General features: G+C 42.0%; 1 protein-coding gene across 1 annotated transcript in view; it reads left to right on the forward strand.

The window, feature by feature from the left end:
- LOC141220369 (uncharacterized) overlaps nt 1-12,643 on the forward strand; it is a 39,498-nt gene extending 26,855 nt beyond the window's left edge. The window contains exons 2-7 of the mRNA XM_073666294.1: nt 4,964-5,112; nt 5,242-5,421; nt 5,521-5,644; nt 5,728-5,825; nt 6,024-6,114; nt 10,772-12,643. Of these exons, the coding sequence (XP_073522395.1) occupies nt 5,035-5,112; nt 5,242-5,421; nt 5,521-5,644; nt 5,728-5,825; nt 6,024-6,114; nt 10,772-12,297 (2,097 nt within the window). The 5' untranslated portion in view covers nt 4,964-5,034 and the 3' untranslated portion in view covers nt 12,298-12,643. The remainder of the gene's footprint in view (nt 1-4,963; nt 5,113-5,241; nt 5,422-5,520; nt 5,645-5,727; nt 5,826-6,023; nt 6,115-10,771) is intronic.
- Nucleotides 12,644-14,634: the final 1,991 nt, after the last annotated feature.

Genomic DNA, 14,634 nt, shown 5'->3' on the forward strand with positions numbered 1-14,634 from the left:
CCCAGTCCTTTGTCAGCCCTTATTCACACAGAGGTCAACTTTGACACATGGTAAGGTTTTTAATGTTAGACAGTGTAGGACTGTCCCGAACGGTTTCACCTTGTCGATGGTGGGATAGCTTATATACTATTTTTGATCAAAAACAGTGTTGCTAAGAACCCTATTTTATTTAAATTGGTCTGTACAGACCAAAAGTTTGGACACACCTTCTCATTTAAAGATTTTTTCTGTATTTTCATGACTATGAAAATTGTACATTCACACTGAAGGCATCAAAACTATGAATTAACACATGTGGAATTATATGCTTAACAAAAAAGTGTGAAACAACTGAAAATATGTCTTATATTCTAGGTTCTTCAAAGTAGCCACCTTTTGCTTTGATGACTGCTTTGCACACTCTAGGCATTCTCTTGATGAGCTTCAAGAGGTAGTCAACGGAAATGTTTTTCACTTCACAGGTGTGCCCTGTCAGGTTTAATAAGTGGGATTTCTTGCCTTATAAATGGGGTTGGGACCATCAGTTGTGTTGTGCAGAAGTCTAGTGGATACACAGCTGATAGTCCTACTGAATAGACTGTTAGCTGCTTTTTTCTTGCCATAATACAAATTCTAAGTAAAGAAAAAGGAGTGGCCATCATTACTTTAAGAAATGAAGGTCAGTCAGTCCGAAAAATTGGGAAAACTTTGAATGTGTCCCCAAGTGCAGTTGCAAAAACCATCAAGCGCTACAAAGAAACTGGCTCACATGAGGACCGCCCCAGGAAAGGAAGACCAAGAGTCACTTCTGCTTCTGAGGATAAGTTTATCCGAGTCACCAGCCTCAGAAATCGCAGGTTAACAGCAGCTCAGATTAGAGACCAGGTCAATGCCACACAGAGTTCTAGCAGCAGACACATCTCTACAACAACTGTTAAGAGGAGACTTTGTGCAGCAGGTCTTCATAGTAAAAATAGCTGCTAGGAAACCACTGCTAAGGACAGGCAACAAGCAGAAGAGACTTGTTTGGGCTAAAGAACACAAGGAATGGACATTAGACCAGTAGAAATCTGTGCTTTGGTCTGATGAGTCCAAATTTGAGATCTTTGGTTCCAACCACCGTGTCTTTGTGCGACACAGAAAAGGTGAACAGATGGACTCTACATGCCTGGTTCCCACCGTGAAGCATGGAGGAGGATGTGTGATGGTGTGGGAGTGCTTTGCTTGTGACACTGTTGGTGATTTATTCAAAATTGAAGGCATACTGTACCAGCATGGCTACCACAGCATCTTGCAGCGGCATGCTTTTCCATCCGGTTTGCGCTTAGTTGGACCATCATTTTTCAACAGGACAATGACCCCAAACACACCTCCAGGCTGTGTAAGGGCTATTTGACCAAGAAGGAGAGTGATGGGGTGCTACGCCAGATGACCTGGCCTCCACAGTCACCAGACCTGAACCCAATCGAGATGGTTTGGGGTGAGCTGGACCGCAGAGTGAAGAAAAAAGGGCCAACAAGTGCTAAGCATCTCTGGGAACTCCTTCAAGATTGTTGGAAGACCATTTCCGGTGATTACCTCTTGAAGCTCATCAAGAGAATGCCAAGAGTGTGCAAAGCAGTCATCAAAGCAAAAGGTGGCTACTTTGAAGAACCTAGAATATAAGACATATTTTCAGTTGTTTCACACTTTTTTGTAAAATATATAATTCCACATGCGTTAATTCATAGTTTTGATGCCTTCAGTGTGAATGTACAATTTTCATAGTCATGAAAAGACAGAAAAATCTTTAAATGAGAAGGTGTGTCCAAACTTTTGGTTTGTACTATATATATATACAGTACAGACCAAAAGTTTGGACACACCTTCTCATTTAAAGATTTTTCTGTATTTTCATGACTATGAAAATAGTACATTCACACTGAAGGCATCAAAACTATGAATTAACGCATGTGGAATTATATACTTAACAAAAAAGTGTGAAACAACTGAAAATATGTCTTATATTCTAGATTCTTCAAAGTAGCCACCTTTTGCTTTGATGACTGCTTTGCACACTCTTGGCATTCTCTTGATGAGCTTCAAGAGGTAGTCACCGGAAACGGTTTTCACTTCACAGGTGTGCCCTGTCAGGTTTAATAAGTGGGATTTCTTGCCTTATAAATGGGGTTGGGACCATCAGTTGTGTTGTGCAGAAGTCTGGTGGATACACAGCTGATAGTCCCGCTGAATAGACTGTTAGAATTTGTATTATGGCAAGAAAAAAGCAGCTAAGTAATGAAAAACAAGTGGCCATCATTACTTTAAGAAATGAAGGTCAGTCAGTCCGAAAAATTGGGCAAACTTTGAAAGTGTCCCCAAGTGCAGTTGCAAAAACCATCACGCGCTACAAAGAAACTGTCTCACATGAGGACCGCCCCAGGAAAGGAAGACCAAGAGTCACCTCTGCTTCTGAGGATAAGTTTATCAGAGTCACCAGCCTCAGAAATCGCAGGTTAACAGCAGCTCAGATTAGAGACCAGGTCAATCCCACACAGAGTTCTAGCAGCAGACACATCTCTTCAACAACTGTTAAGAGAAGACTTTGTGCAGCAGGCTTTCATAGTAAAATAGCTGCTAGGAAACCACTGCTAAGGACAAGCAACAAGCAGAAGAGACAAGTTTGGGCTAAAGAACACAAGGAATGGACATTAGACCAGTAGAAATCTGTGCTTTGGTCTGATGAGTCCAAATTTGAGATCTTTGGTTCCAACCACCGTGTCTTTGTGCGACGCAGAAAAGGTGAACGGATGGACTCTACATGCCTGGTTCCCACCGTGAAGCATGGAGGAGGAGGTGTGATGGTGTGGGGGTGCTTAGCTGGTGACACTGTTGGGGATTTATTCAAACTTGAAGGCATACTGAACCAGCATGGCTACCACAGCATCTTGCAGCGACATGCTATTCCATCCGGTTTGCGTTTAGTTGGACCATCATTTATTTTTCAACAGGACAATGACCCCAAACACACCTCCAGGCTGTGTAAGGGCTATTTGACCAAGAAGGAGAGTGATGGGGTGCTACGCCAGATGACCTGGCCTCCACAGTCACCAGACCTGAATCCAATCGAGATGGTTTGGGGTGAGCTGGACCGCAGAGTGAAGGCAAAAGGGCCAACAAGTGCTAAGCATCTCTGGGAACTCCTTCAAGATTGTTGGAAGACCATTTCCAGTGACTACCTCTTGATGCTCATCAAGAGAATGTTAAGAGTGTGCAAAGCAGTCATCAAAGCAAAAGGTGGCTACTTTGAAGAATCTAGAATATAAGACATATTTTCAGTTGTTTCACAATTTTGTTGTTAAGTATATAATTCCACATGTGTTAATTCATAGTTTTGATGCCTTCAGTGTGAATGTACAATTTTCATAGTCATGAAAATACAGAAAAATCTTTAAACGGAAGGTGTGTCCAAACTTTTGGTCTGTACTGTATATAATCACTCCTTTTAAGGATGGTGGGGCCCAATTAGAGATGTTGCTGTAGGACTTGTGATTTCGATCTACGTCACCGTGTATAGGATAATAGAGTATAATAAAGTTGTTATGGACGTGACTTAACATTGTGTAGTGAGTCTGTTTTGCCAATAGTGACGGATATTTCTTGTTGCCAAAACTGATATTTTTATTCACGTTAAACCTTTGTTAACCAACTCTTATTAGTGCGATCATACAACATACAAGCCTCTGATTGCTCATGTGATGCACTGTACTACTGTATTATCCCTGACTGTCAGTGTAATACTAACGGCCCTATACACATGATAGATATTGGCCGAACGGTCATTTGGCAGATGACTATCTCTCCCAACTCCCCCATACACACAAATATTCCAGCTTTCCTGTGGTCTATATGAGAGAGTCGCCACAAGACTACTCTAGTGGAGGATTATCTACAGGAAGAACAAACGGATTAGCATCTGAAATTCAGGCCCCCAAATACATTATATAGTCAACCAAATCCCCCAAAATCAGTGCCCGACCTAATAGACTTTCGTACATTACAGGCCCAGAAACCATTATTAGGCATTTAAATATTGTAGTAACTAGGCAGCCCCATACTATCGAGTACTTGGGGGAGGAGGGGCATTGAGCCGAACTCTGTCAAACCTTCTGAGATGCCATGTTTTCTTTTGACAGCAGTAAGTGGTTAAACTGCCAGGGTTTTTGTTGCAGCCACATCTGTGTCATCCCTGCAGTGTACATCTATGTTTTGATGCCCAAAACAGTTAATTAAAAAAAAAAAATCGTTTATGGTTTGTTTGTTTTTTGCAAGTATTGTTGGTGCCAATTTTCTGTTGAAACATTTTAATATCTGCCTTTTTTCTGGTGTCTTTTCTTGTAATATAGGAAAACTGAAGGCCAGAAATAAACCCCATAAAACACTGTACAAGGAGACTTTGCTATCAAATAATTTCTGTCCTCGGTATTTGTGCAAACAAATTAGCTTTTATAAATGCCTCAAACTTCTGTGTGTGAATCAGACCTGAGATGTCATGTGATAGAAGATTAAAGTCTGAGGAAGACGGGAAACATTTATATAGACGCCGGGGGTGATGTAGTCAGTGACTGACTCTGACCAAATATGTTCCCGAGCCATAGTAGAAGATGAAGATGTCGTCCTCTTCATCAAGTAGTTATTTCTCATGTTACGTGTAATGAATATCTCCTGCAGTATTGCCAATGCTGATTCCAGTGTCAATAAATGATTAGAGAATTCGCTTTATGGAAGATGAGTCTATGAGAAACGTCTTCAGCTGCAGACTCCGAGGAAGAACCTGCTTGTTGTCTGTGGCCTAAAATATATAGGTTTTATTAGTAGATGTAAAGAAGAAAACTAAATACTGTAAAATAATAAATCTCCTCATATATTTCCCCTTATTGTCTCCAGTAATTGTATTATTACACAGGATTTTTATAATGTTACATCTGTTCATATTCTCATTCAGATCTCTACAATATCAGATCCCTCAGTGAAGATCTTCTATATAAGAGAATTTTCCTGATTTACCCATCCAAGATGGATATGGACAGAAACAAGATGGCAGAGAGGATATTCCACCTCACCCTAGAGATCCTCTTCCGGCTTACTGGAGAGGTGAGAGATTCTGATGACGTCACATTACATCATTCTTATCTATGGGAATAACAGATGGACAGAACTGGGGAGGTGAGGACTCTGGAAATGTCTGGAGGGAGATTTATTAATGTGTCTCTCCATAACCAGGATTACACAGTAGTGAAGAAGACCTCTAGTGAGCGCTGTCAGGACCCTGTGTCTGAGGGATGGGGAAGACCCCTGAGCCTAATCACGGGGCCTCCACCTCACCCCCTGATACATGAGGACATCAATAACCAGAAGATCCTAGAACTCACCTACAAGATGATTGAGCTGCTGACTGGAGAGGTGACATTGCTGGGAATTCTGGGACATGATACAGTAATGCTATGAAGGTTCTGGGGGATTTCGGTATTGGGGGTGTGACAGTTTCATTGTATGTGTCAGGTTCCTATAAGGTGTCAGGATGTCGCTGTCTATTTCTCCATGGAGGAGTGGGAATATTTAGAAAGACACAAACATCTGTACAAGGACATCATGATGGAGGTTCCACAGCCCCTCACATCACCAGGTAATAGACAGGACTAAATACACACGGCCTATAATTATCTGTATGTATAGAATGAATTCAGTCCCTGTATGTGTTTCCTCCAGATCTATCCAGTAAGAGGACAACACCAGAGAGATGTCCCCATCCTCTTCTTCCACAGGCCTGTAAACAAGAAGACCCCAATGTTCCTCAGGATCATCAGGTAGATGGAGAGAAGGTGTCATGAGATCTCCCCTATGATGTGTAGACGGCTGTGAAGGTCTTGTGTTCAGTCTTGTTTTATCCACCAGTATTATATGTTTTATACTTGTGTAATGATAACGGTGGAGATGGCAGGATTAGAGCTGATCATAGATGGGACTTCTCCACCTGTCTGTGACTTTTACAATATTTGTTTCAGAGTGAAGATCTGACCCATATTAATACTACAGAGACATATGTGAGGGGTGATGAGTGGTGTAAAGAGGAGATTCCTACAGATAACCACCAAAGTGAGTAGTAACCACTAAATGCAGAGAAGTCACATAGTCTTCTCAGTCACTGTCTGTGTCTGCTTTATCGGTGGTGAAGTCCGGCCGTATTACAAACATGTGATCACCATTTTGCCTCTAGACCACAACATTCTGCTCCACCAAAAACTGTTCAAATGACTTTGGGCATTAAAAGCCATTTTCTCTAGAGCTTACAACCTGGAGGATACACCTTCCAACTGAAATTAGAAGACGCTGACCCTTACCTGTCCAGATCTGTAAACTGCAAAGCCAAATGACAGCGTACGTAGATTGTGCTGACAAGTTAGAAAATCACTTGAAGAAAAATATTATGATGGGCCTGTAAGAGAAAGCGGAGGGTAATGATGGTGTTGGCTTCCTAGATCCCTGATATCTTATTGGATGAATCTACCTTCTCTCTCTTCTGTGCTGCTGAATGTGCTCATATGGTCCCTACAAGACCAGGTCCAGTCTTTCTGGCCAAACTTCACTTTTTGTAATTGACAACATGTGCAGTGAGGCCAAGTGTGAATTTCTGTACAATAACAACAGAGTTTCCCTTTATCTTAAATTTTCAATTTCTTTTAAAATCAACTAACTTCAAACAGAAATTTGATAAATTATGCAATTTACATTACATCTGTGCCATGATATATCTCTAAGTTGAGCGTGGTTGATGGTTGTAATATACACTGCTCAAAGAAATAAAGGGAACACTCAAATAACACCTCCTAGATCTGAATGAATGAAATATTCTCATTGAATACTTTGTTCTGTACAAAGTTGAATGTGCTGACAACAAAATCACACAAAAATCATCAATGGAAATCATATTTATTAACCAATGGAGGCCTGGATTTGGAGTCACCCCCAAAATTAAAGTGGAAAAACACTACAGGCTGATCCAACTTTGATGTAATGTCCTTAAAACAAGTCATGAGGCTCAGTATTGTGTGTGGCCTCCACGTGCCTGTATGACCTCCCTACAATGCCTGGGCATGCTCCTGATGAGCTTGCGGATGGTCTCCTGTGGGATCTCCTCCAAGACCTGGACCAAAGAATCCGCCAACTCCTGGACAGTCTGTGGTACAACGTGACGTTGGTGGATGGAGCGAGACATGATGTCCCAGATGTGCTCAATCGGATTCAGGTCTGGGGAACGGGCGGGTCAGTCCATAGCTTCAATGCCTTCGTCTTGCAGGAACTGCTGACACACTCCAGCCACATGAGGTCTGGCATTGTCCTGCATTAGGAGGAACCCAGGGCCAACCGCTCCAGCATATGGTCTCACAAGGGGTCTGAGGATCTCATCTCGGTACCTAATGGCAGTTAGGCTACCTCTGGCGAGCACACTCCAAAAAATGCCACCCCACACCATTACTCACCCACTGCCAAACCGGTCATGCTGAAGGATGTCGCTCTCCACGGCGTCTCCAGACTCTGTCACGTCTGTCACATGTGCTCAGTGTGAACCTGCTTTCATCTGTGAAGAGCACAGGGCGCCAGTGGTGACTTTGCCAATCCTGGTGTTCTGTGGCAAATGTCAAGCGTCCTGCATGGTGTTGAGCTGTGAGCACAACCCCCATCTGTGGACGTCGGGCCCTCATACCACCCTCACGGAGTCGGTTTCTAACCGTTTGTGCAAACACATGCACATTTGTGGCCTGCTGGAGGTCATTTTGCATGGCTCTGGCAGTGCTCCTCCTGTTCCTCCTTGCACAAAGGCGGAGGTAGCGGTCCTGCTGCTGGGTTGTTGGCCCTCTCCACGTCTCCTGGTGTACTGACCTATCTCCTGGTAGTGCCTCCAGCCACTGGACACTACGCTGACAGACACTGCAAACCTTCTTGCCACAGCTCGCATTGATGTGCCATCCTGGATGAACTGAACTACCTGAGCAACTTCTGTGGGTTGTAGAGTCCGTCTCATGCTACCACAAGTGTGAAAGCACGATCAACATTCAGAAGTGACCAAAACATCAGCCAGAAAGCATTGGTACTGAGATGTGGTCTGTGCTCCCCACCTGCAGAACCACTCCTTTATTGAGGGTGTCTTGATAATTGCCAATAATTTCCATCTATTGTCTATTCCATTTGCACAACAGCATGTGAGATTGATTGTCAATCAGTGTTGCTTCCTAAGAAGACAGTTTGATTGCACAGAAGTTTGATTTACTTGGAGTTATATTCTGTTGTTTAAGTGTTCCCTTTATTTTTTTGAGCAGTGTACATTTATTCACGCCTGCAGGAGATGTGTTGGCATGGCTCGAGTCCTGGTTTCATGGATTCACTCCACTTCATAAATTCCATTATGTTTTCGGTCCTAATGAATTCAGATTACTGCACAATCTCTCCTGAAATGGGGAGCACTAATTCTTTCTCTACTCTTCTGGTCAGGACTTATAGTAGCTCCAATGGTCCACCATAAATGAATGCACCTCCGGTTTAGTGTTGGAGTTCTCCCTTCATACTTACGTTGTTGTTGGGGATGTAAATTTTTTTTTTATTTTATGTCTATTTTTTACAGGTTCATTCTGTGTAATAGTTTGATTGTGGTGGGATCGGCCGGCCTCACTTATGTGAGACTGTAACTCCCTGGTAGTCTTTAAAAAAAGGTCTCCATTGCCTCTTCCAAATGCCTTAGATCTAAATTTAAGATATCTCAGCTCTTCACTATTATAAAAAGTTCTCCTTGAATGTCTAATATTTCTTCTTGAACCTCATCTGATAGATAATATTAACCCTTACGATAGTTTAGATTGCCAAGAGCCACCGAGCCCCATACTCTAATTACCCCAGAGAGGTTTCACCACTAGTTACTCATCTTTTATTGATGGAGACTGTTCAGTTTGGTCATTTTAGTAGATGTGTTATTGTCTACGCTCACAATTTTTGACTAGGCAAAAAATGGAAGCTGGCACGTTTAGGCGGAACGGTGCCTTTCTCAAGGTATAAAAACCAAATGCCACAATTTTTGACTACAGTAGTTAATGCCCAAAATACTCTGATTTAACCACTTCCCGCACACAGTTTTGTGTTCCTAATTAGGTCTCAAGTTTCATACCTGACGTGTGCCACTTTATGTGGTGATAACTTTGGAATTCTTCACAAAGGATAATAGGAAACAAATGGACTTTTACAAATTATTTTTCAACTTCTCTTGAATCTGACAATACACTATATACAATTGTACACTTCTGTCTGGGCACATAGCAGGTTAAGAAAGGAAGGATTTAGCTATTTGAATGCAGATCTTGCTGGAATAATTTGCAGACACAATGTATTGGGGCACTGTTCGTGGTCACCTGGCAGCTCAAAAGATGGCTCCTACGAACAGGCTTGCCACTATCCACCCCGTTTTCCAGATCTCAGGAATTTTCTCGTTCATCACCCTTTAAACATTAAAGGGTGATGAACAAGGACTTACACAGAGACCCCTAAGCTTGGGCCACGGTGTTACCTGCTATTCTGTGGTGTGACTTGGCAAGAAGAATAGTCAGGTAGCCGAGTCAGAACCAGGAGGGCAGAGAAAATACAAAATCAGAAGACACAAGAGTAGTCAGTAAACGGGCCGGGGTCACAACAGGAAACAAATACACAAGCCGGGAGCTGAGCACAGAGGACTGAACCAGAGGAGAACAAGGCTGTATCTGGCAGCTTCCGGCATTATGCTTCCAGCTTTAGTAGGGTGTGGTGCTTTCCAGCTGGCTAAAGCAGGAAGCTGATTACTCAAGCTGGACAGCACACACACCCATGCTGCCAGACTGGATGGTACTATAGGTCCCAGGCACCCTAATCTTAGTGGCTGGGCAGAGCCTGGGCCGCTTAGAGCTTCTTGCTCCGACACCTCCATTACTAGCACCACCTGCAGAATGAATAAGACAGCGCCTGGTAACAGAAGCAGATGTCTCAGGAGCAGGACACAAAGGAGATGGGACACCCCTTTTGAAGAAGCCCTAATATGACAAAATGGCAGAAAACCAGAGCAGTAGAAATCCCCTAGGAGTAGTGACTATTTTGACTCCACAGGCACTTTCTAGAAATTAGCACGTAGTGGATGTTGGAGAGTGAAAATTGCAAAATAGTATTTTATTACCCAACACATAGTGCCCAGATTGTGCTCCAGGAGACACACACCGTAAATGAAGTGGGATCTTCTCACTATAGTTATGTCAAATACATGGATGCTAAATGTGGTTTGGGCACACTGCAAGGCTCAGAAGTGAGGGGGAGATTTGACTTTGGGATAGTGGATATTGGTGGATTGGTTTATGGAAGCCATGTTGCTTTTTAAGAGCCTTTTAGTCACTAATAATGTGGAAACCTCTGTTTTTCCATTGACAGGTGATGGACCTGTGTGGGGACTTGTTTTTGGTGAGATCAGTAGAAGTTGTTATTGCTATAATTTTCACCTACATAACATTGTTTGATGGCTTTTTATTCCGTATTTGGGAAGCAGAATGAATAAACAGTTGGACACCACGCTGTACTGGTTCATCCTATGAGGTGTTCTATTAGACTGTGAACTGTCATTGTCTTTGTGAATAATTCTATAATTTTACATAGCTGGCCATTTTTACAGACAGTTTAAGTAGAAATGTTGAACAATATAAAATTCAAGGATATTTTATTCAAAAATAATTGGTTTTATTCTTGGCAGATGACTGTACCAGGAGATCAGAGGGACAGCTGACATCTTCAATTTTTAAATCAAATGATCTCGATATCCCACAGGATACAACTAAAGTGAATGCCATTACTCCAGACATACCATCATCCCTTCACAGCAAAGATCTGTCATCTGATGCTTTGAAACAGGTCCTGTCTTCTGATTCATTACCGACTGCTAAGGAAAATGAAAGTAAAAAAATAAGAATTAAAAAACAAATTGCTCCTAAAGCAAAGAAACCATTTTCACATTCAGAATCTGGAAATAATTTTCACTTCGAAAAGCCTTTTCTTAAACATAAAAAAATTCACACAGTGGAGAAAAGATTTTCTTGTTCCAAGTGTGGGAAATATTTTAACCAGAAATCAGATCTTGCTAGACACCAGAGAAGTCACACAGGTGAGAAGCCATACTCCTGTTCAGAATGTGAGAAATGTTTTACACAAAAATCGAATTTGGTTAAGCACCAGAAAACTCACACAGGGGAGAAGCCTTTTTGCTGTTCAGAATGTGGGAAATGTTTTAACCAGAAATCAGATTTGGTTAAGCACCAGAGAACCCACACAGGGGAGAAGCAATTTTCCTGTTCAGAATGTGGGAAATATTTTATGCAGAAATGGAATCTTGTTATACACCAGAGAAGTCACACAGGGGAGAAGCCTTTTTCCTGTTCAGAATGTGGGAAATATTTTTTCCAGAAATGGGATCTTGTTATACACCAGAGAAGTCACACAGGGGAGAAGCCTTTTTCCTGTTCAGAATGTGGGAAATGTTTTAACTATAAATCATATTTTGTTAACCACCAGAGAACCCACACAGGGGAGAAGCCTTTTTCATGTTTAGAATGTGGGAAATGTTTTGGGAAAAAATCATATCTTCTTAGTCACCAAAGAGCTCACACAGGGGAGAAGCCTTTTTCATGTTCAAAATGTGGAAAATGTTTTGGGAAAAAATCAATTCTTCTTGGTCACCAGAGAACTCACACAGGGGAGAAGCCTTTTTCATGTTCAGAATGTGGGAAATGTTTTGGGAATAAATCAGATTTGGTTAAGCACCAGAGAACGCACACAGGGGAGAAGCCTTTTTCATGTTCAGAATGTGGGAAATATTTTAACCACAAATCATATCTTTATAGCCACAAGAGAATCCACACAGGGGAGAAGCCTTTTTCATGTTCAGAATGTGGGAAATCATTTATCCAGAAATCAGATTTGATTAAGCACCAGAGAACCCACACAGGGGAGAAGCCTTTTTCATGTTCAGAATGTGGGAAATCTTTTAACCAGAAATCGCATCTTGATAGCCACCAGAGAATCCACACAGGGGAAAAGCCTTTTTCATGTTCAGAATGTGGGAAATGTTTTAACCATAAATCAAGTTTAGTTATGCACCAGAGAACCCACACAGGGGAGACCCCTTTTTCATGCTCAGAATGTGGGAAATATTTTGTGAAGAAATCATCTCTTCTTAGTCACCAAAGAGTTCACACAGGGGAGAAGTCTTTTTCATGTTTTTAATGGGGGAAATGTTTTACACGGAAATCAACTATTAAAAAACATCAGAGAAGGCACACAAGGGAGAAGCCTTTTTCATGTTCAGAATGTTGAAATGTTTTAATCGAAAATTGTACTTTCTTAAAGGGGTTGTCCACGATTAGGGCAATTCCTTGTCATTCCTCATATTTGGCTTGTTAAAATAAAAACACTCATTCACCATTCCAGGGGTGTCGGCAATCACATTCCCGGGGCTCATGTGAGGTTGTTACATCACATGAGTCCTGTGCCCAATCAGCGACGGCTTCAGTATCCCCGCCTTCGGATGCATTGAACATCAACAGGAAGCCAGGGCTGCTCTCTGACTTCTTCTTGATGTTCAATTTGTCTGAAGATGGGGACAATCACGCCAGCACTAATTGGCTGAAGAGCTCACGTGACGTAACAACCTCACATATAAGCCTCGGGAGCGCAAGTGCTGACACCGCTTGAATGATGCCTCCATGGGAGGTTTGTATCAGTGCTTTTATTTTAACAGGACCAAGCATGAGGATTGAGAAGGGGTTGTCCATGTAGTGGACAACCCTTTAAAAGTAAAAAATCCCACACAGAGAAGCCATTGTCATACCTAGAGTGTGAAAAATGAATTACTGGAAAATTGTATTTTGTTGACCATCAAAAATAACTCAGACTTAGATAAACTATATGTGGTATTGACACATTGTACAAAGAGATATAACAGACAGTTGTATTATTAATAAGCCTCCTTACCTTTACGTGCCAGAGCTGGTGTGTCACTCTCCATAAGGAGAAACACTACCCCTTAGACCTCAGTCCAGAGCCTCTCACCTAGCCAAATCAGTACTCATACTTTGCACTGACGAGGGCCAACAGCCCGAAACACCGTGTCTGCAAATTGAGATTCTGATTTGGCTTTTATCCTAAGTCATATTGCACTACTCGTTAAAGGATTGATTGTGACTTGTAGGATTGCTACTTCCAATAGGTGGCGCTATAGAGTACAAGTCCTCTCTTTCTCTGAAGAGGCAATTTGCATATTATTAAATGAGAAAGGGAAATCACGTTAGAACGTATCATATTTCTTGGCCTATAATACATTTTTATCATGAAAATATCTTAATAAGTAAGTGTGTCTTATAAACTGGAGGCAGCATCCCGTGACAGAGGAGAATGCTGAGACAGTGTCCTTCCTGATCACTGAGAGTACTGCTCTCTCTCCTCCAGCCCCACCTGTATATAACTGATTTGTGCAGAGCAGGAGGGGAAGGTACCAGGACCTGTACAGAGGCTGCACGTCCTGAGTGAGCAGCTAAAAAACCTTCCACCTGACTAGCTCAAGGACCTTTCTGATCATGTAATCATTCACATGACCTGGAAGGAACTGCAAAATGAGGAAATGTGTACACAGTGTTTTTGTATGCAAATTTGCATATAATAATAATAATCTTTATTCTTATATAGTGCTAACATATTCCACAGCACTTTACAGACATTATCATATGTAGCAGAGCTGTGTATGTATGTAAATGTGCATATGTAGTAGAGCTGTGTGTATGTAAATTTGTCTCCCGAAGAAAAATCTCCATTAAAATGTATATACTTTATTTATACCTTATTAAAAAGGAACTACTACATATGTTCCCGATCAAATTTTACAAATTGGCACTATAGAAATGAAAAAAATGTATTTAATTCCTAGGCCATATAAATTAAATCAGGGGTTAAAGGCATGTAGGCGAGGTGGGGATGGAGCCTCAATCCTTTCCCTATTAATTATCCCTCATTATTTACCCTTCCTTGCCGCTGAGGTTTACACCCTAAAAGAGCGCAAGTTGTGGCACCCCCACTTTCTGTCGTATCACGCTAATTATCCCTAGATGATCCTAGGTACTACAACCACTCACAGGAGGAAAAAATTAAACCAAACGTAGTTTTGGCAAATAGTTATCAGCCAAGATATCCATAAATACACATTAAGAGGCTCCTTCAATATCTGCAGAGGTATACCGTATTTTTCGGACTATAAGACACACTTTTTTCCTCTAAAATTTTGGAGGAAAGTGGGTGGTGCGTCTTAAAGTCCGAACATATGTTCTGTGGCTGGTGGGGGGGCTGGGGGTGAGCGACAGCGGAGGAAGAGCGGGGCATAGGAGGTAGCAGCCGCCTGCTGCAGCCTACACTGTGCCTGCTGCTAAAGAAAATGAATATTCCCTGCTCCCCACGCCCATAGGCGTGGGGAGCAGGGAATATTCATTCTCCTTAATAGCGTGCCCACTGTAACCACAGCTCGGCTCCTGCTGCAGCTGGCGGTCTGTGTGCCCACTATTAAAGCTCATGAAT

This window comes from Phyllobates terribilis, unplaced genomic scaffold, assembly GCF_046119375.1.
Source record: "Phyllobates terribilis strain yellow unplaced genomic scaffold, ASM4611937v1 Scaffold_285__1_contigs__length_2463970, whole genome shotgun sequence".
Lineage (NCBI taxonomy): Eukaryota > Metazoa > Chordata > Amphibia > Anura > Dendrobatidae > Phyllobates > Phyllobates terribilis.